At 37.6% G+C, this 24259-nt stretch overlaps 1 protein-coding gene across 1 annotated transcript in view; it reads left to right on the top strand.

The window, feature by feature from the left end:
* The window catches only part of BLOC1S5 (biogenesis of lysosomal organelles complex 1 subunit 5), a 45668-nt gene extending 41286 nt beyond the window's left edge, over positions 1-4382 (top strand). Inside the window, exon 5 of the mRNA XM_047102408.1 lies at positions 1746-4382. Coding sequence (XP_046958364.1) covers positions 1746-1925 — 180 coding nt within the window. The 3' untranslated portion in view covers positions 1926-4382. The remainder of the gene's footprint in view (positions 1-1745) is intronic.
* The last annotated feature ends 19877 nt before the right edge of the window (positions 4383-24259 follow it).

The following is a 24259-nucleotide window of genomic DNA, read 5'->3' as shown; positions in this document are numbered from 1 at the left end:
TTATTAAAAAGTAAGTTACAGCTAAAGCAGGATTCCATTTTTGAGGGAGCTCGTTTGCATTTTCTTCTCTCTGAGAATATAATATGTTTGCCAAAGTTCCATGAAAAGAGTTTAATGAATTCTTCATGTTTTATTCATCTTTTGGAGAATTGTAGTCCATGAGGCTGAAAAGTTAAAAGGTAAATGGATTTTGGTTAACCTGTTTCCCAAATTTATAGCGTCAACAACCCCTCCCTAGCCCTCTCACCCACCACCGTAGTGCCTGTGCAGGTCCTAGGGTCTGGGACACATACTAAAAGGGAACATTTGACTTTAACTCAAACCTCAGCCTCTAATCCAGCCTCTTTTCGCTTGAAAAGGCTCGGTGCAGAGGAACTTCAGATCACATTGGCAGAAAAAGCTCTTCTAATGGTTGTTTCTGTCTTGCGAAAGAGACTTTTAGCTACCTGTGTAAACCTTCCTCTGGAAAGATCCGATTTGCTCTTTGTGATAGAAAAGGCATGGGTTGGGTATCACAAAGACCTAAGTTTGAGTCCAACTTCATAGCTGAGTGACCATGAAGAAATGAAATGTGGTGTCCTTTAAACCTTAATTTCTTCATCTGTAAAGTGAAAGTAATGTAATTTTATGAAAGCAGCTTTTAGAAGCAGGTAAGATAGGCAAAACAGCTAGCAAAAATATGCGCTTCATAAATACTTAAAGAATGATGGATCGTCCAGCTTTTCATCCTGTTTATCATCAGGACTCAGAGGGGAGAGAAACCGGAGCAGCAAGGACACATGGCAGCATGAAAACACAGCTTCCTTTTTTTCCTGTTACCTATCTTTCTGGTGTGGCCAGGCACCTGGGCACCAATGTCTGCTTCTACCAGGTGTCCTGTTTTCATTGGAGTGCTGGAAATTAGTGCTGACTTGAGGCGCTTTGTAACTTGTTATGGTCTGCATCTGTCACAGTTTTTGTTTGCTTCATAGGACTTAGTCTGTATCAAAGCTTAACTTCTGAAGACGTGTATGTAGAGCATTTAAGGCAGGGATAAAGGATAAAGTTATTTTGCAGACTCTCTTTTCCTCTTCAGCTCTTTGTTGTGCATCTTCAAAGATAATAATTTTAATTGTACTAAATGTATGCCTTTTTGACTTACACGTGGTTGTGTCTTTATTGTCGTGGTACTCAAAAGGAAATTTTTTCGTCTTCATCTAGAAATACTAAGAAAATCTCAAGAAGAACTTAATATATCTGACGCAGACGCGTTAGGTGTTTACTTACTTTAAGGGATGGAATTGAAGACCTGTCTTCCATTCTTTTCCAGTGATTCACAATCTACTTTTTTCATGCATCTAAATATGGAAGACCTGCACTTTAATTTAATATAATAATGCTTCTTTTTGGCATATATTCTTTAAACTTGATGTAAAATTTATAGGTAGTTAAATGGAACTTGAGGAGAAATAGACGCATAAACTTTTACTTGGATTGTGTTTGATTTTGTCATTTAAAGATACCAGATATTTTTGAGATTTCAGAAATATGGTTACCCGTGTTCAGTCATGGTAAGAGAAGCCTTAGATGTTTCTATATGTCGTGTTCCTATTGGACATTAAAACTGTAATGCAATTTTAGCATGTGTCTTTCAAACTTATTGCTGTAGTAACCAAATATTAAGAGGTAAAGTTATGTTTGTCTCTTCTGCATAGCAGAATAATTGTCTGGAAAATGTCATGTGACTTTTAAATTTCTTTTCTCAGATTCTTAATGACCATTTAATAGCTAGTGAAAAACAGCATATAATCCAGTGGGAAGATTTCATGAAAGAACAACACAGCAAACAGGCTGAAGTGGATGAAGAACACAGAAAAGCCATGGAGAGACTTAAAGAACAGTATGCCGAGATGGAGAAGGACCTAGCAAAATTTTCAACCTTTTAAGAACTTGAACCACAAGAGTGACAAAGTAATAAGAAAACATTGACTTCCCCCAAAAAACTGTTCCCACCAAACCATTTAGCCTCTGCTTCAAGCTTAGCAATATATTCAGTGGCACTCTTACATCAGAAGAAAGAAAGGTCTTACTGGAGTCTTAAGTGTTTAATAGAAGAGAGCTACATCTTTCCAGTTTTAAGTGCCTACATATGATTATTTGAATGGGGAGGAGTAGCAGGAAAAATGGTACAAATTTGTTTTTTGTTAATCAGCATTGGGTGTTCTTTCCATTGATCATCTCAGAGAACTGTTAAGTACAGGCTTCTTAGAAAAATAATTTAATTCATTCTCACACAGAGTGAACAGTAGTTATTTGACTTAGAAGCAGATACAGTAGCTGCCTGTCATAACGTCCTTGGCTATTGGAAGAGTGTTATACAGTATTATTCCATGAGTAGTGTAGACAAAACCACTGTCTTTGGAGCAGAGATCATATTTAAGAGAGGGGACAGTCAAAACCTTGTCTCTACTGAGGCAAAGATGGCCACGTTGGCCTTTGAACTGCCTGCTGGGAAAGGTTACAGATTTTGCAGTTCAGCATAATGCCGTGTGTTTCACTGAGTGACAAAACACACTTGTTAAATTTTGTGGCCTTCCGGCACTTAATATTTTCAACTTTTAAAACATACTTAGAAGGAAAAGCTTACCAAAAATATATTTGACTTTTAGCCTTTCCAAGAACCATAATCTTGTCCGTAGTATTCACCTCATTTACCTCGTTTTTGTGTCTGTTTTGCTGTGGGTAAGCTTTGTAAGATAAATAATGTCCATACATGTTTCAACTGTTTAATGAGTAATCAGCAGAATCTGCCAAGGAGTCCCTCTGGAACCATATAAAGATTCTGGCTCTGAATAAACCAGAAGTGTTTGCCCACATAGCAAATGATCCATGTTAAATGTAAATCCTTTTTTAGTGTTCAACGTCTGTTCTCATAAGCAGGTGTATTATGATGAAACATGTACCAATTCTGTCATCACTGTGATCTTTAAAAAAAAAAAAATCTGCTTTTAACAGTCTAATTGAGGAATTAAATTGATTTTTTTATTTGCCATAAACCAAGCAAAATTAAATGCAATAATTTCTTGAGATTTATGGCAAATGAATTTGAGGTATGGGTAAATCTTTCAAATATTTTTTTAGTGCTCTTCAATAAAGAAAGGGGCAGGAAAGAAAATACCCAACTCTCTTGTGTTATCTCAGTCTTGCTACTGCAGAAAAGTGACAATGCTTGCTTGTGTAAATTTATGGCCCCCTGTCAAAGCTTCATTCTTGGCTCCATGTTGAAAATGTGATTAAAGTTAATAGAGGAGATGAAATAAGTATTTGAGATTTCTTTCAATAACACTGAACTTCTGCCAACTTTCTCTGTCCGCTACTGTAGGCTTGACAGGTTCATCAATCATTCTCTGGTACCTGGACTAAAAAAGAGCACTTGCTGACACAAAGGCATGTTGGAATTTTCTTAATTCTCTTTCAGTGGATGGAAAAAAATAAAACCATACTTCCAAAAATAGCCCACACATGAAAAGGGAGGGGAACCTTAAATGAAAATTCCCTTTGTACTGTAGGCAGTTTTTGGAATGCTGTTAATTGCCTGTGCACCGTTTGAACAGATGCTATAACCAAGAAATCAGGACTGTGTGTGTGAGAGCAAACGTACTCTTAACTGGTTCCTCCATCCACTCGTGCAGCAGAGGTTTCTGATGGTGTTTGTTCATCTCATATGAATAATAAATACCATTATAAGTTCGTATATTTTACATAAGGATCTAAAGGACTTCTTAAACCAAAATGAATTGGTGGGCATCTTGAACTTTAAACGTTAAGATAGTACATTCTTTCTTTATAACTTTGTGAGCTATTCAACATAGTGTGTGAAAGAGACAGTTGGTTTGCCTTCCCCTTAATATTTTCCCTCACATCTCAGTTTCCAAAGCACTTTTGATAGATATTTTATTTACCTAAAAAGTTAACTTTAATTTTCAACATTTCTACTGTTTATGTGGTTGAGCAGAGGTAATATAGGTTCTGTGTAGCTCACAGGATGATTTTATAATGATCAAATGAAATAATGTTCTGTCCTTTTAAAGTGCTATAGCAACATTTGTTTTTAAGGCCTAAGTATTTTCTGTTTTTCATTATGATTTCTTTTTTTGACTTACATATTTGCGGGTGGTTTTTCATTTCATAACCTGTAGATTTTTAAATTGTTCTTATAATGAATTTATGCTGTAATTGGATTGTGGTTAGAGAATGGGGCCGTATCAGACTGGTACATTGAAATTTATTCGCTTTATGACCTAAAATATTGTTAGTTTTTGTAAGTGTTTCATTAGTGTTTCAACATACACTGTTTTCCAGTTATTGGGTATCCATTAAACAAACTTACAGTGTTGTTCAAATTATCTGTTTCACTGTTTTCCTTCTCAGTGATCCCTCAGATTCTGAGATATGTTGAAATTTCCTACTCTAGTGGATATTCTAATTCTTCCTGTCATTCTGTCAATTTTCATTTTCTGTATTTTGAAACTTTCTTATTAGGTACATATAAGTTTAGCATTTTCTTTCTTCAAAGCTTAGAATAAATCTTACATTTATAGTGTAGCTTCTATTCCTAGTAATGTTTTTTATTTAGTTTTGTATTACTTTTAAATCTGTGTTTTTTAACAAAAATTCTAGGTGGATTTTTTTCTTTCTATCTAATTATCTTTTAAGTGGAGGGTTTAATCCATTTAAATTTGTTGAAACTAGTAACTTACTAGGATTCATTTATCTCATCTCTTGTGCTTGTCTGTTTGCTCACTGCCCACGTTTTGTTGGTTGGTTGTTTTGTTTTGTTGCCTTCTTTTAGATTGAGTTTCATTTTCTTTTTCTTTTTTTTTCTTTTTAATGTTTATTTATTCTTGAGAGACAGAGAGAGAGAGAGAGAGAGAGTGTGTGTGTGTGTGTGTGTGTGTGTGTGTGTGTGTGTCTGTCTGTGTGTCTGAGTGGGGGAGGGACAGAGAAAGTGGGAATCTGAAGCAAGCTCCAGGCCCCGAGCTGTCAGCACAGAGCCCATCGTGGGGCTCAAACTCACGAACCATGAGATCACGACCTGAGCCGAAGTCAGACGCTTAACTGACTGAGCCACCCAGGCGCCCCTTGCTTTCTTTTTCCATTCACACTCCCTCTACTAGTTCAAAAGGTAAAACTTGGGGCGCCTGGGTGGCACAATCAGTTTAGCGTCCAACTCTTGATCTTGGCTCAGGTCATGATCTCCGGGTCCATGAATTCGAGCCTCACATTGGTCTCTGCTCTCATGGTGCAGAGCCTGCTTGGGACTCTGTCTCTCCTCTGGGCCTCTCCCCCACTTGTGCTTTCTGTCTCTCTCTCTCTCAAGATGAATAAACATAAAATGTTTTTTAAAAAAAGATAAAACTCAATTTTTAACTTTCAGTGCTTACCAAGAAGTTTAACCTGCATAGTTAATGAAATCCAAAGTTAGTGTCTTTCCTATCTTCCTAAACAGAGTTTTATTTCCTCAATGAATTAGTGTCTAGAATTTTAATTTTATCTGTTTCACTACAAAAATAGCTATTTTATTTTATACAGTCAGTATTTATTTAGATTTATCCACAAGCTTATCATTTTATTATCCTTGAAAGTTAGGTGGCTCTACAGTTCTAGGTTGATGATTATTTTCTCTCAGTATTTAATGATATTCTTTCATTATCTTCTTGCATCCATTGTTGCTTCTGAAGTCACAGTTGTAGCTGATCACTACTCCTTTGAAGCTAACTGTCTTCTCTCTCAGGTTCTTTATAGTCTATCTTTGGTGTTTTACAGTTAAAGTCATCATAATACAATGTGTCTAGCTGTGGATTTTCTTTTTTATTTTAATTCCAGTATTTTTGATCTTTTCAAAATTCTTTTTATTATCCTATTCAAATTCATTGAGCTTTCTAAACCTGAAAATTAGTGATTTTTCAAAATTCTGGAAAATTCTCAACTACTATTTCTAAATATTGACATTGCTCATTCTCTCTGTTCTCTCCTTTAGGAAATCAAATTACACTTACATTTTACCATCCCACTGTTCTTCAAATCCCTTTTATATCTGTTTCGTATTTTGTCTCTTGTCTGCAGTGTGTTGAATTCTGGATATTTCTTTAAAAATCTATTTTCCAGTTCCCTAATTCTGCGTTCTTGCCATCTCTAACCAATTTATATCTTACTGAGTTTTTTTTTAATTTTTAAAAATTTATTTATTTAGAGAGAGCAGGAGAAGTGGCAGAGGGAGAGTGAAAGAGAGAATCTTAAGCAGGCTCCGTGCTCAGCACGAAGCCCGAAGTGGGGCTCGATCTTGTGACCCTGGGATCATGATCTGAGCCAAAATCAAGAGTCAGACACTCAACCAACTGAGCCCCTAACCCATTGAGTTTTTAACTACAGTTGTTTTTTTCTTTACCAAAAGTGTTGTCTCTTTCTTTCTCAAACATTCCTGGTCATTTCAAATAGCTCCATTATTTCCTCTTTTTCTTTTCTTTTTTTATCTAATGTTTATTTATTTTGTGAGAAAGAGAATGAGCAGGTAAGGGGCAGAGAGAGAGAGAGAATCCCAAGCAGGCTCTGTGCTCTCAGTGCAGAATCCAACTCAGGGCTCGATCTTAGGAACCATGAGATCATGACCTGAACCAAAATCAAGAGTCGATTCAGACACTTAACCGACTGAGCCACCCAGTTGCCCCCTCCTTTTCTTTTCCTAAGACATAGTAAATGTTTATGTTCTGTATATGATAATTTCATGTTTTCTCCTTTTTTGTGACTCTAAATCTACCAATTTGTTGTATGTTGTTTGATCTGAAACAAGCATATTGGTGATTTGTTTTCTAATATGATCAGTGATTTGGGTTATGAGTTGGTATTCCTCTAAACTTTATTTTGGGGAGTTTTTATTTAAAATATGTTTCTATAGGGAGATAGTGTTTTCATTTTTCTCACACCACCAGTTTGTATCTTGTGGCATGATGAACCCTGGATCCCTTCAGTTTGCCTCTGGGGTTTCCTGCCTCTCTCTCCCCTGTCCTTCACTGCATGCATGCACATGTGTACATACACTTAGAAGTAGTGTGAATTCATTCTCAAACATAGGTGAGTGTTGGGCTGTGATAAGGCATTCTCAGAGGAGACTTTTTCCCCTTCATGGATCTCCTTGGAGTAAAGAAAGGCACATTTAGGTATTTTCTAGTTTACTCATTGAGAATGACACCTTTTGGGGGTTCACCAGTCCTACTGCTCATCCAGCTCAGTCCCTGTTGCAAACTGAATTTGTCCTGCCAAATTAATATGTTGAAGCCCTAACCCCCTGTGTGATTGTATTTGGAGATAGGGCCTTTACAGAGGTAATTAAGGTTAAATGAAGTCATGAGGATGGGGCCCCAATCCCGTAACCAAGTCCTTATAAAAAGAGGAAGAGACAACAGAGCACTCTCTCTCCACTTGCACACAGAGGAAAGTTCATAGGAGGACACAGCAAAAGGTGGCCATCTGTAAGCCTCACCAGAGGTAGAATTTTCTGGAATTGTGATTTTGGACTTACCACCTCCAGAACTGTGAGAAAACAAGTTTGTTTAAACCATCCCATCTGTAGTATTTTGTTATGGCGGAGCAGACAGTCCCAAATTGTAATTCCTGTCCCCCACGTAGGCATGGCTTCTTAAAACTGGAACCCTTTCAGGCTACGGGGATGGGAAAATGCTTTTAGGACTGTTACCAATTGCCAGTCTAAATGATGCTATGGAATTTCACTTTTTCCTATTAATTTGCCATTACTCAGCCATGAATAAAAAAATAAATGTTTTTCTCATTGTTTTTGGTATTCAATATCTAGTGAGATTTCTCCGCACAGAAATAGCATGTCAGACAAATACATGTTGATTTTATTATATTAAAATTTACCTACCCCAAGGGGCATCTGGGTGGCTCAGTTGGTTAAGTGTCCAACTCTTGATCTCAGCTCAGGTCATGATCTTGGTTCCTGAGATCCAGCCCCAGGTTGGGCTCTGTGTTGACAGCATAGACCCTGTTTGGGATTCTCTCTCTTCCTCTGTCTCTGCCCCCTCGTAAGAATTCACATGTGCGCGCTCGCTCTCTCACTCTCTCTCCCTTCCAAATTTAAAAAATTACCCCCAAAAGAAGTGTCCATATTCTTGTATAAAAGGTGACACCTTTCCTTTTCATTATTGTACCAAATATTGTTCATTTGATTGTTTATTATCTCTGAACTAATTTGATTGTTTTTATTACTTCTGCTGGAGTCTTCCTTACTATTTGTGAGCTACTGAAAACAAATGAGAGCATAATAGTCTTTCTGAACCTACATCACTTTCACCTGAATACATCATTTTGGATTCTTTTCAGGACATTATTGTTATTTGTGAATATGTAGATAGATACTATGGCTATGTAGATAGAGGTATTAGATCTGTGGTATTAAACCTGAAGTGCCATGAAAACCTGGAGGACTCACAAATGCCTCCAAGATACATTGTAAATTGTCGTCTTTGCTCCTGTAACACAGATAGGCTTTCCATCTGAACACTTCATTCACTTTCTCAACTGTTTTTAAATGTACATGTATTTTGATGTGTTAGGTTCTTGTTGCCATTGCAAATTAAAAGTAGAGCGTTGTATTGCTTTGGAAGTTAGCATGGTGACTGTCTTTCCTGAAACGGCACCTTAGAGGCTCTTTTTTGCAATTTGGGCTATAAGTCTATATCTCAGGATGAAAAATACCAGAAAAATATTTTAAACACTAATTCAGTGAAAATATTTGAAGCTACCATTCTAGAAAATGTGCTTTCTAGTAGTTTTTTCTTAGTCTTTCAGAAGAATTTTACAATCATTTCATTAATTTTCAACTTCAATAAATATGGATATTAATATTTTATTGACAGTGTAATTCAAGGTCATAGAATGACGAGAGGCTCAAAATCGCTTACATCACTGCCTGCCTGCTCATCCTCTTCTCATTTTTAAATTTTAACTGCTAAAAACAGTGGTTTCTTGTCACTGGTCTGGCAAAATTAACAAAGCAGTGTGGCCTCTGAAATTTTTATCTTTATGTTCCATAAAAAACAGAAAATGAGATTTTTAAATGTGATGCATTATAAGAGCAATAAATTAATAAGTAACACCTGATCCTCACACAAATTCAAGATTATAATTATTTCTGAAGAAATAATCCAAATCGATTTAAGGTAAGTATACATTCATATAACATAGCTTATAGCTTCCAGTGTACATTGTGCTTTTAAGTGCCTTACATGTAATTTAATCTTACTTCATCCTTGTAAGCAAGACATACACCCTGTGTTCTTTTGGAGAAAAAGTAAAATGGTAGAAATATAGGTAATACAGTGTTTTGCTCACCTATCACTGAGCCAGCAGCAGTACATTAGATAGATAAAAAATACCTAATGTTTTTTTTAAATATTCCATAAATACTATCATGAAAATCCACACTATAGATGTGTCCGCCAATTTTTCTTTACCATTACATAGTTTTTTTTTTTTAAAAAGAATGTTTCATGTGCTACAAACACTAATAAGTCAATATGTGAAATTTCAGTGTTCTAAGATATTCTGAATTACTGAAAACATCTACTGTTAAATGCTGTGCCACAGGATAGAAAATGATATGAGTTTGGCCAAGGTTAAGAGATAAGTGCCACTAGGGAAGAGACCGCTGTGTGATTTGAGGTCACTGAGAACAGTCAACACACACCAGGCCCAAGTGGTCCAGCCTTTATTTAAATAGCAAAAGGAGAGACGGGATAGAAGAACCAACCTTTTGCAGTGCATGTAGCCCTTCTGGCCAGCCAACCCCCTCCACAGCCAATGTGGGCAGTAGTATAGTATACTTTTTAAAAATGGAAGTGAATACAGAATGTGGTTCCCATTGTTCCTCTGGAGTAATTGCTTCCCTCCCTTAAACTTAAAAAAAGAAAATCAAGTTTGATTGAGACCAGGCAGGCATGGAGTTTAGACTTCATAGCAAATCTTACCATTTATGAGTGAAAATTTTGACTGTAAGAGAAGTCAGTGTCATCTGCAAAGAGAGACAGTTTTACCTCTTTCATGATATTATATATAGAAAACCCCTGAAGATGCCACCAAAAAACTGTTAGATCTAAAGAACTAATCAACAGATTCAGCCAAGTTATAGGATACAAAATCAATACACAAAATGCAGTTGTGTTTCTATACACCCAACAATAAAAGTAAGAGAAATCAAATTAAGAAAACCCATTTACAAGTGCAATTGCCTTACAAATTGCACATCTCAAAAAGAATACCTAGGAATAATTTTAACCAGAGGTGAAAGATTGTTACGCTGAAAACTACCAGATATTGATGAAAAAAATTGAAGAAGACACAAATAAATGAGAAGATATTCTGTGTTCAAGGACTGGAAGAATAATAAAATGTATAAAATGTCTGTACTACCCAAATTCAATACAATTACTATAGATTTCAATGTAGTCCCTAACAAAATTCCAATGGCATTTTTCACAGAAATAGAATAATCCTAAAAACAGTATGGAACTACGAAAGACTCGGTAAGCCAAAGCAGTTTTGAGAAAGAAGAACAAGTCTGGAAGCATCACATTTCTGTATTTCAAAATATATTACAAAGCTATAGTAATCAGAACAGTGGAACACATCGGTGGGACAGAGTATAGAGCCCAAAAATAAACCCATGTGTATATGGTCATTTAATTTATGATGAGAGTCAAGAATATACAATGGGGAGGGGGCCTGAGTGGCTCAGTCAGTTGAGATCTGATTCTTGATTTTGGCTCAGGTCATGACCTTGCAGTTCATGGGATCGAGCCCTGCATCCAGCTTTGTGCTGAGAGTGTGGAACCTCCTTGGGATTCTCTCTCCCCATCTCTGCCCCTCTCCCCACTGCGCACATGCACACTCTCAAAATAAATAAACTTTAAGATATATATATATACACACACACACACACATGTATATATGTATGTATGTATATATACATACACACACATGCATACACAATGGGGAAAGGATAGTTTCTTCAATAAATGGTATTGGGAAAACTGGACAGCCACATGCAGAAGAATGAACTTGATCACTATCTTATACCATACACTAAAATGGATTAAAGACTTGAATATATGGCCATAAAGCCCTAGAAGAAGGAAGGCATAGAGGTAAGCTCTTTGACATTTGATGATTTTTTTTGCATTTGATACTAAAAGCAACAAGTGGGACTACTTTCAAAAAACTTATTTCTGTACATCAATAAAATGAAAACTGTGGGAGAAAATATTTGCAAATCATATCTGATAGGTTACTATCCAAAACATATAAAGAACCCATACAACTCAACAGCATAAAAGCAAACAATGAATTGGAAAATGGCCAGAGGAACTGGATAGACATTTTTTGAAAAAAGTGATACAAATGGCCAATAGTTATATAGATAAGTGTTCAACACCACTAATCGTCAGAGAAATGCAAATCAAAACCACAATGAGATTTTACTGCATGCCTGTTAGAGTGCTATCAAGAAGATAAGAAATAACAAGTATTGGCAAGGATGTGGAGAAAGGGGAACCCTCACACGCTGTTAGGGGAAATGTAAATTGGTGCAGCCACTATGGAAAACAGTATGGAGGTTCCTCAAAAAATTAAAACTAGAACTACCATAGGATCTAGGAATTCCACATCTGGGTATATATTTATAGGAAACATTATCACTATCTGGAAGAGATATCTACACCCCTCTCTTCATTGCAGTATTCACAGTAGCCATGATGTGGAAACAACCTAAGTCCATCAACAGTTGAATAAAGAAAATGTGATACATATGTACACACTGGAATATTTAGCAGCCATAAGAAGGTAATCTTGTCATTTGCAAAAACATGGATGGGTCTTAAGAGCATTGTAAGTAAGTTAAGTTACAGAAAAACAAATACTGTGTGATCTCACTTATATGCAGAATCTAAAAAAAAAAAAAAACTTCACAGAAACAGATTGGTAGTTGCCAGAGGTGGAGGGTGGGGAGTGAGAGTGAAATGGGCAAAGAGGGTCAAAGGTACAAACTTCAGTTGTAAAATAAATAAGTCACGGGATGTCATGTAGAGCATGGGGACTATAATAAACAGTACTATATTGTATATTTGAAAGTTGTTAAGGGAATAGACCTTAAAAGTTCTCATCACAAGAAAAAAATTATAACTGCAAAGTGATGGATGTTAACTTATTATGGCGACCATTTTGACATATATACATAAATCATGTTGCACACCTTAAGCTAACTCTGTGTTATATGTCATATCTCAGTAGAGCTGATAGAAAAAAGTCAATATATGAGATTAGCTAGATTGTGTTTAAAAGTTTCTCTAGGGGCTCCTGGGTGGCTCAGTTGATCTTCCGATTCTTGGTTTTGGCTTGGGTCACGATCTCATGGTTCTTGAGTTCAAGCCCTGCATCAGGCTGGCCGCGCAGAGCCTGCTTGCGATTCTGTCTCTCTCTCTCTGCCCCTCCCCTGCTCATGTGCGCATTCTCTCTCTCTCTCTCTCTCTCTCTCTCTCTCTCTCTCTCTCTCTCAAAACAAACATTAAAAAAAGTTTCTCTATTGCATAGATGTAATTCTTAACTTTTATGAAATTGCTTATATTGCTAAAATTCTAATTCTACAAAGAAAATATCCTGTAAATGATTTTAAGAGTTAATGTAATGCATTCCCTTAAAATATATTTGTAGAGAATTTGAAAAGAAAGCTGCAAGTCAAACCACTTTTTTAAAAACATCATGTACTCCAAAAGGCTTAAAAAGCTTTTTTTTTTTTTTTGGAAATGTATCATTTTTAAGAAAACAGTTTATAAAGTTAGATTATTATCACAAAAATGTTTTAAATGTCAATTGCATATTAAATAAATTTGTTTCAAAAATTAATTATACATCAAATAAACAATTTCTTCAAATGGAAGACATTAATGTTTAACTTTACTAAGCAAAATTTTGATTCTAAAGAATGTGTCCTTTGCTTGGAATCTAAAATTTATAGCTAAAACCAGCAGGTGTCACTATGATAACAGATTTGTTTTCTCTTCCCCTCCATTTAAGCAGTTATGTGTAGATGGGTACATACCATCTATGAACAAAGATGTGTAAGAGATAATGAATTTAAGGTACGTCACTGAGCAAAAATAGTAGAATGTAGAAAAGTATGTACAAGATTTCAGGAGGATTAGGAGTACATTTGAGAATTGTATTTTTTCATAACTTTATTCCTGTCTCAAACATACATATTTTTTCACTATATAATTGATGTGCGGGTTTTATTAGCAGTAAAAATACATAGTAAAAAGCCTGAGGTGATGTTTTGGACTTTATACTGAAGTATATAGACTAGTGCACTGATGATTAGGTTACAGCTGTGTAATGAAAATCAAATCAAGAAACAACATTTCCAGGGGCACCTGCATGGCTCAGTTGGTTAGGCATCCAACTCTTGATTTCAGTTCAGGTCATGATCTCACAGTTTGTGGGTTCAAGCCCTATATCGGGCTCTGCACTGACTGTATGGAGCCTGCTTGGGATTCTGTCTCCTTCTCTTTCTGCCCCTCTCCCTCCCTCCCTCCCTCTCTCTCTCCTCTCTCTCAAAATAAATAAACATTAAAAAAAAAGAAAGAAAGAAACAGCATTCCCAGGAATGTTTTCAAATGAATTTTTGAAAAACTCGGTCCTGTACTCCAAATAAAGGTAGAGTTATAATTTCTAAATGAATGTTTAGAGACAAACATATAATTGGTGGAAAATAATAGGAATCGAAGAGGTGGTTGTCAGGGCATTTTCCCCCACCTAGTATGGAAGCCAAAGTAGGATTTAATAAGCATTTATTCCTTGGTGCATTGTGCAGAATCTGGATTTGATTCCAAGAGAAATACAGTCAATATAGCATTCAATCTTAAAGGAATTTATAATCAAGTTGTGCATATATATAATAATAGGAAAGCCAAGACCATAATAATAATATATCAAAGACCATAATATTTTATAATATGTCAAAGGCCATTTTATATATATAAATATATATGTATATGTATACACACACACACACACACCCCATAATATACAAGCGAATTCCAGGTAGGAATTATCTTTGTGAATTATAATCAGGAAATCGTTCGTAACAGAGATAAAACTTGAATTCATTAGGTCTTAGAGAACAAAAAGGATGGCAGAATATGTCTGGTTCAGTTTAGTTCAATAAGCATTTATGGAGCACCTATATTCTAGCCACTCTATTCCTCAATAGATACTAGGGATGGAGAAGTGAATAAAGGTTGGTTTCTGCCCTTGTTTTTCAAAAACACAGATGGAAATACACCCAGCAAATTCAAAATAGTAATTCGTAGACTCTTCGATGTTGAAAACAGTGATAGGGAAGACTAGATTTTGGAAAGCACACTGGTTTGGGAGCCAAAAGACTGGCGTTAGTCATACCATCACTAAATTTATACAGGGACTTAAACACATCACTTAGAAAATTTTCACATCATTTCCAACTTTAGTAATTTGTGTTTATCCTGTAGGTAATGAGACTATTAGAGTAAGTGGCACTATGAAAGTTACAGGAAGGTTACTCTGTAGACTCAGAGGCATGACTGATTGATAGAGGAAATTACTAACCTGCTCATGGATCTTGAGAATGTAGCTGAAAACAGCAGTTCCTAGTCTAGACAGGGCAGGGTTAGAAATGAAGATCTTGGTTTGGAATTTAAGGTAGTGGGGATTGTTAACATCCATATATAGATATGTTTATGTGCTATTTATATTACGCCAATTACTAGCACAGTTTCAGATTTAGATAATCAGCCCCATTACCCTTTTTATATGATTCTTAATTGTTTTCCCAAGTAACTGAATTCTTGCTTTTGAGAGTACGATCACTATAAATTAGGAAAGTCAAAAAGATATTGAAAGGTCTTTTCTTCATCTTTTAGATATTTTGCTTTCATATAATTAGTGGGAAAATACTATGGGGTTTTAAGCAGCTACCCCCGTTTAAGGATTTCCCATTTCCTTTCCCAGAAGACTAAATTGTTCAAGGACAAAGAATGTGTTTTATGCTGTTTTATATCCCATGCTGAGAACATGTGCTGACTATGATTTAAACAAGGGAAATTCTCTCCATATTACAGAGCTAGTCATGAGTTTGTTAAGGAAGATTTGAATTATCCACGCTACTTACATGTGTGTTTTATAATGATTGAATATGAAGAAATACATAGACTAATGTGTTCCATTATTTTTAGTGTATACATACCATCAGGTTTCTGGTCTATCATCACCTAATTTATTATTTGCTATTTCTCTTAGGAAGCTTTTAACGTGAACTATATACTGCAAAAATAGAAACTTGAAATCTTAACCTCTTTGAAACACACACACACACACACACACACACACACACACACACACACAATTACTCCCAATTAACCAATATATACATATTTTTTTCCCCCAAAATTTAGGTCATCTGTTTGGAACTTGGAATGAATCTCTAGATGGAAATAATGATGTACATAGTGATTAGGCTCTTAGCTAGCCCACAAAACTATTAGGTCTCAAAATATTATGGTACCAGTAGTAGAACCAGTAGTATGTAATGATGTAAGCCACTATATTTAATTTTTTTTTAAATAAAATTTAAATGTACCCAGATTTTCAACTTGAGAGACCTGGAATGAACCCCTCTTGCTTTAGCTCTGAAGGTAATGTTGCCAGATAGGAACAGAGGAAGGAGAAATCCCTTAGTTCATGAAGAGAGACTTCTCTAGTTTAAGCCAAATCCTTCTTTGTCGCCAGTCCTGGCCTCACACCAGTCATCTTGCGTTTCTATTGCTACTCTTACTGCCTCAAAACAGAAAATTCTCCACCTTATTTCCAAATGAAGTCACAGTTTCTTCTCTGGTGCTGAAGAGATTTTGGAATTCTTAACATGATTTGTTAACAATAGGAAGCAGATGACAGAAAAGAAGCACCCTTCCCTACCACCATCATGCACACTCACACATTTTTGAATGTCATTAGGTGAGGATTGATGGAGGGAGGTGCGTGGGGGGATGGGTTAGATGGGTGATGGGTATTAAGCAGCACCCTTGTGATAAGCTCTGGGGGTTGTATGTAAGTCATGAATCCATAAATTCTACTCCTGCCATCAGTATTGCACTGTATGTTAACTAACTAAAATTTAAATAAAATTTTTAAAAATGTACTCAGGTGACAATGATAGCTGTTTAAACCCACCACTGGATAAAGGTATCTTCATTTGCAGATTCAATGAACTTCATACATTTTGTCTGAGGTTCTTTCTTTCTTAAATTTTTTTAATGTTTATTTATTTTTGAGACAGAGAGAGATGGAGCATGAATGGGGGATGGTCAGAAAAAGAGGGAGACACAGAATCCGAAGCAGACTCCAGGCTCTGAGCCATCAGCACAGAGCCCAACACGGGGCTCGAACTCACAGACCCGGAGATCATGACCTGAGCCGAAGTCGGAAGCTCAACCGACTGAGCCACTCAGGTGCCCCTGAGGTTCTTTCTTTTAAGTGTGGGACGTTCTGTGAGGTGACTGAGTTGGCTGTGAGGGTGCCGCCTAAGGGCTTTCTTTGGGTCTTGAGAAATGACAAGTGGCTGTAGAGAACAACTCCTAAGGGTTTATTTTCATTTTTTTCCCTCTTCCCTTCTTTCATGTCCAAACTAGTCTTCCCATCATAGATCTGGGTTACCATGAAGTGAGTTAAGGTGGTGTTGGAGATCCCAGGTCCCAATGGTGTCTACAATTATAAGATGGTAACAAAACACCTTCCTATATCTGATACATGTGTCTATGTATATAGCTCTTGCATTGCTCTTGGGTTTATTGTCTTACAATCTCTTGTAAGTATCTTCTTAAGGTCCCAGAGTGAGACTGACTTGAGTGCTGGAATGCATGGACACTACTGTCAATCACCTGAGAAAGTGGTAACTCTTAGGGCCAAAGGGGTTGAGAATCCCTCCATTCTCCCCTCCCTTTCCCTTCTCCTCTGTACTTTCAGAAATCTGGGCACATTTGATGGCATTCCTGGTGGGTTAGGGTTACAGGTAACCTCTGCTACATGGAGCTAGTCAGGGAGTCTCTCGATAGGAGTACTTGAGCCAAAGATGAGTGAGTTATGTTTTATAAACCAGATTATCTAGTTTTATTTTATGCTATTTCCACTTTGTAACCTCCAAATCCTTGGTGAAACCTTTTTTCAATATTCCAACATGACCTCAGTGGTGTGTGTGGGGGGGGGTGGATTTTGGGAAGTGGGTGTCCCTTGGCATCATACATGGTGGTAATAGCAGGGAGAAATCTCCAAGGGAGAAGGTGGACATTATACCTGGGAGGCCTGGTTACTGTTCTCCAGTAGAAATTTCATCTGCACTGCCCACCTAGGAGCATCTAGATTTGATTTTAGTAAATAAAAGGGCAAGTTCCCTTTTAAAGTGTGATTACTGTTACCGGAAAGTAAGAGGCAATACTCAGAGTTGCTATGGCCAGCTGACCGACTGAGCCAAGTCTAGATGCCCATTTGTACTCTGCCTTGTATCCTAAAAAAGCAACAAAACAAAACTTTGATTAAATGTGTACGGAAGAGGGGCGCCTGGGTGGCTCAGTCGGCTAAGTGTCCAGCTTTGGCTCGGGTCACGATCTCACGGTTCGTGAGTTTGAGCCCCATGTCAGGCTCTGTGCTGACAGCTTGGAGCCTGGAGCCTGCTTTGGATTCTGTGTCTCCCTCTCTCTCTGCCCCTTCCCAGCTTGCACTCTGTCTCTCTCTAGCTCAAAAATAAATAAACATTAAAAAAAAATGTTAATGTGTACAGAAGAAAAATGCATGTTTCAAACATAGGTTATAACCAGTTAAACTAATTTACTTCCATTTTTTCAGATGAAAAGATAAAAAATTTAGAGATGATGCAAAATCATTAATTTAACAGATTACAAATGTGTTAAAACTACCATCTAGACTCACGAGGCCCTCCAGAGGCTCCACATTTACCCTTAGCTACTGCTGCATTTATCTGCTCACATTTACAGTAAAATGCCTGAAAAATTGCTGCTGTCTCCACTTACCCTACCTTGTATTCTCCCTTGAGGCCTTTCCAGCCTGCTTTTCAGTACCACTCCTCCACTGAAACCCCTCTTGTCAAGGTCACCAGCAGCCTCTATCAAGACAAATCCAATGAGTTCACAGTTTTCTACCCCAGCAGTTGATACTGTTGGTTACTCCCTCCTTCTAGAAACACTTTCTCCACTTGGCTCTCTGATCACCATACATTCCCAGGGTGCCTTCCACTTCTCTGGGTATGCCTCTTCTTTCCAACCTCTAATTTTATATGTGCCTAAGGCTCAGACTATTCTCTTGCCTACAGCCAGTCCCATGACTTTATCCCCAATTTATATCTCTAGCCCTGACTTTTCCCCTCACACATTCAAAAATAGACCTAGTCAGCGTCTCTACTTGGATGTCTAAAAGGTGTCAAACTTCATTGTCTCCACAGAACTCTTGATGCCCCTTCCTCCCAAACTGTCCCGCTCCCACCCTTCCAAATGTCATGAGTATGAGGCTCCACCATTTATCCAGTTGCTTGGATCAAAATCTCGGCATTGTGCTTGATTCTTCCGTCACACACCACATCCAGTACATCATTTAGCCAAATTGACTCGGCCTTCATATAATATCCCAAGTCTAACCACCAGTTTTTACCAGCTCACTGCTGCAATTCTAGTCTAAGCCACTACCAGTTTTCTACCTAGATCTTAGATCCTAGACTACTGTTTCTTGACCAGTCTCCATGCTTTTTCTCTTGCTCCCATCAATTCATTTCCCTCACAGCAGACATGTGTCTTTCAGAAAGCACAGATCAGAGCATTGTCATTCACCTGCTTAAAACTAATGACATCCTCTCCCACTCAACAAAATCCGTGCTTCATGGCATGGCCTATGAGGTCCTGTCTGTGTCACATTTTATCTCCCACCCCTGTGCACATTTGCTTAGTTTCATCTAGCATGCTGGCCTTCTTGCTGATCTTCAAACCTATCCAAGCTCATTTCCACCCAGGAGCCTCTGACTGACACGCTTTTGCCCCATATCCAATCAAGAATCCCTCCCTCATTTTCTTTAGCACTCTGGTCAAGACATCACCTCCTCACAGAGGCCATCCCTGACCACTCAGCCTAAAATAGCACCCTCACATTTGTATTTAATGTCCCCTGACTAAAATATAAGCCCCATGAGGGCAGGAACTTTGTCTGTCTTACCCATTCTGTATTCACAGTGCCTGGCATGTGGGACTTATTGATTGGATGGATGGATGGATGGATGGATGGATGGATGGGTGAATGGGTAGGTGGATGAGAGGAAATGCTGTAGTCTAGCACTCTTCACCTGTATTTCTTCATACCTGATTTTTTTTAAGTGTAGAATAAAAACAAATGTAAGAACTGAGGTATTTCTTAATAGCTTAATTCTACATTTGGTAATGGATTTTTTAAAAAAACTTTAGAGACAATGTATTCTTAAACTTTTGAATGACAATGCTAGACATAGATATTTCATATAAATGGCTTTCTCTTTATTGACCCATCCTATAATATAGTAATATGCTATTCAAGGGGAAAATAAAACTTCTCTTCCGCAACTATTGGAAACGAAGGTTGAATCATAATAGAGACTCTACCTAGAAAATTCTCAGGACTTCTCATTTCATTAACAAACCATCCAAATAATAACCTCTGTTAAGAGGAGATGTGACAATTGTAATATACATAACTGAATCAGACAGAAGTATCTGAGAACCGTGAAATATGGGATAACTGAGGGGGTAAAAGTGTCCATTGTGAGTTCAGTTCCACCTTCACTACTTATTCAGTAGGTGACCACGGGCAGGTTACTTAACCGCCCTGTGCCTCAGTTTCCTCATCTGCAAAATAGGGGTGGTGAAAGTACCAAAACTTACCTCATAAGTTTGTTCTGAGGATTAAATGAGCTAACTTACGTACTATATTTCCAACGTAGCCTGACTTATAAGTACCATATTTATGTTTGGTTTGTTTTTCAACAGTTTTATCATCATCATCAACTCTAGGTATCCATTTGGGAATTCACTCTTTGCGGTCCATCCATAAAAAGGTTGATAGGTCATGATTGTAAGTAGATTAAGCTTCTTAAAGTGAAGTCCGTAGGAGTTCCCCTTGGAGCACTTAACTGGATTAGACTGCTTTCTATGGTCTTAAAATACATACTAAAGCCAAAGAAATACTAGTTTTGTAAACCCTTAGATGACACACCCATACAGCTGGTACCACAAATGATGTCACATTTCAGGAAGATCAGCTAATATATTCCATGGAATCAAAGGTACTTCTCAGGATGAAATGTTTTACTTCTGGTTCCCAGGCTGGCCTTTGATTCAGACCCAAATTAGAGAAAAACCTAGCCTTTCAAACAGGTCTTTGCTGAACCAATTTTGACAGCACTTAATTCACCAAAGTTATTTATTACCACATTTAGTAATTTTGGTGAAATTTCTCATTTCTCAAAACAAGTTTTGCTTACACCCTTTCAAAAGAATGTTATTGGTATGTGGGTAGGTTGTCTGGGGCCAGCCTCTTATCTAGAGACCAGATTCAAAAAGTCTGAGTTCAGCGAAGTGACTTACTTAGACTGCATGCTTTTGTTTTGTTTTGTTTAATAAGCATGTATGAGTCTTGCTAAAACAGAGTGCTACCCCCATCTAAGAACAATGCCGCACACATCATTTCCTGAAATAATGGAGTTGGAAGGCAATTATCTACTCACAAAACAGGCTGAAACAACAGTTCCTGATATTCTTCTCAAATACTTTAACTTCCCAAGGAATCCGGAAAAAATAATTCCATGAGCCCATGTTGTGAATGAAGGTATGACATTTCAGTTTCCTTCACTGGAATCCAGTGACCAGCAGTAATGAATTAGTACCACTTGGCGTTACTAAGAGGGGCTCTGGCTGGGTAAGTTGTTTGTCTTTGCTTTGGGAACACTGTACTGCCTTATAGCCTCTGGTGAGATGATGGCCTTGGGTCCTTTTTTGTCCATTTCTGGGAACCTTCCCAGAGATTACTACCTGCGGCCTCTGGAACTATAGTTATTTACGACATTGTTTTCCTTTTACTCCTGAAGAGAATTTGGGACTTCTGTTTCAGGCTTTCCGATAAGAAACATACACTTGCTAGAGAGAATGAATATCCATTTCATCAAAACATGTTTTTGAGTAGCGTGAGAGCTTTTTGAACCCTGTGGGTCCTTTGTCTTCAATGCGGTTGGTAGATATTCATAATAAGAGCTGCCTTCTCTGTGATCCTTCACAATCTGGCCATCACCGAGGTAGCCTAATCATGTTCGTGCAAACAATAGAAATTAACATTTCTAATATTTAGACACTACCTTCTGGAAATCTCATCTGAAGGACAGTGGCATGATAAATTACTTCATTACTTCATAACTTCATATTATGGGTTTTCTTCTTTGTGTCCAGAGAAAAAATTGGGGACAGTCATTTGAACTTGAAGCCTATACTATGCCAACTCTAAAGCTATTTGGAAACTTCCAGAGGATTGCCTGTTTGAAATGTCATCTGAATATTGGACTTTGTGTTGACATATCCTCCCTATGAAATAAGAGGTATAATGTATTGTGTGTAAGTGTCACAGGGAGTAACATTTAACAGAATGAAGAGAAACTTGAGACACTTCATTACGTCAGGAGGTTGCATAAGCTGCGTCCAAAAGTTTTTCACAGTCGGGTAGACTATTTTCAGCCTGCCTTGTTTAGGTATTCATAAATCTTTTCCCTGTCTGGAAGCATAGATACTGATTCAATGCCTTTTCATTAGGATACATCAGAATCAAATTGTTTGACATGCTCTCTGGTGAAATTTATAACTTTCAGAAGTGCAGTGTGAAATTTGCATTTAAAATTGTTTGTTTCTGATTTGTATTAGACATAGACCATTTCTTCAGAAATAGCGGAAATAGCTATATTGAGGTTTCCTTCCTTTAAGATATCTTTCCATTTAGCCCGGCCCTCACTTGGCTGACCTGTGTGGTTGGCAACCTTCATCTAGCTCCTTCTAATGGCCATTATGTCCACATTAGAGAATTCCTTACCGCTTGACGTTGTCTTCTTTTGACTCCTGTTGACCCTTCTTAAGCCAAGAGGCCCAAATTGAGAAACTGTAGATGGAGATGGTCAATGTTTTAAAGAGGTAATGGATGAAATTAAGAACATCTGAAGAAGAGTCCATACAAAAGCTGAAAGCAAAAGTAGGGCCTGTGCCGTTACGCAGTACTGGATGGAAAGCAGACCACGTACGGTCCCAGGATTGTGGATAAAGCCGTCTCTCTGGGTGGAAGCGGGCCAGGCATGAGGTTTGGTACTTTGTTCCTTCTGTGGAGTGTGCCGGGGCCAGGTTCTGGTGGTCTTAGGTCTAATTTAAGAACTCAGAGAGAATGAGCTGTGTTTGGATCCTTAAATCAGTTGCCTCTGTTGTTTGGCTGTGGTTTCTATCAGTGGAATCATTTTTTTGGCTTCTCATTTTGGCTCACTCCCAGGATTGGCTTAACACAATAGTTAGCCAATTCTACAAATTCCAGTTATTTTAATAGTCTTTATAATTACCTCAGAGGGAAATCACCAGCTATGAATAATTAACACATCTGTGAAGCACTTGAATCCTAATTGCAGCCATACATATTTAAGGTTGGGTGCTATTAATGTTTTCTAGTATCAATGTTATTTCCCTGGTAATATAGCAATTTGGAAGACATAGTTGGTTTTTTAATAACAAGAGTTTGTTAGCCTCGACATCACAGGCTGTAAGAAAAGAGAGTTAGAGTTTGTTCCTCATTTTCTACTCATTGTTACCCAGGCTGGATAAGTGATAAATCACGAATCTTTTTTTTCATAATGCCTTTTCTAATATAGAAAGCTCTTGTTCTAGGGATACGTGGGTCGTTCAGTCAGTTAAGTGTCCAACTCTTGGTTTCAGCTCAGGTCATGATCTCATGGTTTGTGAGTTTGAGCTCCATGTTGGACTCTGCGGGGCTCTGTGCTGACAGTGCATAGCCTGCTTAGGATTCTCCCTCTTCCTCTCTCTTTGCCCCTCCCCACCTCACACACTCTCTCTCTCTCTTTCTTTCTCTCTCTCAAAATATATAAAGTTAAAAAAATGAACTTGTTCTAAAAAAATTGTTTTTATTTTTTTTAACATTTATTTATTTTTGAGAGAGAAAGAGAGAATGTGTGTGTGTGTGTGTGTGTGTGTGTGTGTGTGTGTGTGTGTATGTGTATAAGCCAAGAAGGGGCAGAGAGAGAGGGAGACACAGAATCCAAGCAGGCTCCAGGCTCTGAGCTGTCAGCACAGAGCCTGACATGGGGCTGAAACCCACAAACCATGAGATCATGACCTGAGTCGAAGTCCAGCACTTACCCAAGCCCGGCACTTAACTAACTGAGCCACCCAGCTGCCCCAAAAATGTACTTTTTCTAAAGCAAGATCTATCTTAGACCATATCCAGGAGGCTATAATGCTAATCCAGCCAACATTTATCTAGTTCTTACCACATATTTTGCAAAATACAGGGGATGTGAACAGAATAATATGTAGCTACTGCCTACAAAATATTTTAGGTGGAGATGCAAAGTCTAACCTAAAGGAAATAGTTGGAACACAATTTAAAACTAAATATTAGAACTCCTGGATTGTACAGGAGGAAGAGATCACTGTAGGCTGAAGTGGTTCATTCTTTCTTCCAAGGAGGCTTCATGAAAGAGACAGAATGTAAAAGATGAGTGGAATATAATTGAACAGAAAAGAAAGGAGAAATATTTATAGAGCCTCTTGAATGCCAGATTCTGTGATAGTAGCTTCATATACATAATCTCATGAATCCAGTAGAGTGGATATTTATATCCCTGTTTATACAAGAGAGTCTTAAGGATTGGACAGACTAAGTAGCTAACTCGAGCTCAAATATCCAGTGAGTTGCTAATCAGTAATGGTTAAGGTCATTGGCTCTGAGTTGCAGGCAGTTTGGGGTTTGAATCCCAGCTCCTCTGCTGACTGGCTGTGCTTAGTTTCCTTCTGCCCCAGTTTTTTCACCTGTGAACTGGTGGGCGATAATA

The sequence above is a fragment of the Lynx rufus genome, unplaced genomic scaffold, assembly GCF_022079265.1.
Source record: "Lynx rufus isolate CCGP_SWC_20201006 ecotype Redwood Valley unplaced genomic scaffold, mLynRuf1.p SCAF_6, whole genome shotgun sequence".
In the NCBI taxonomy this organism is placed as follows: Eukaryota; Metazoa; Chordata; class Mammalia; order Carnivora; family Felidae; genus Lynx; species Lynx rufus.
The sequence above is the reverse complement of the archived record's forward strand: the minus strand, read 5'-3'. Positions and strand labels throughout refer to the sequence as shown.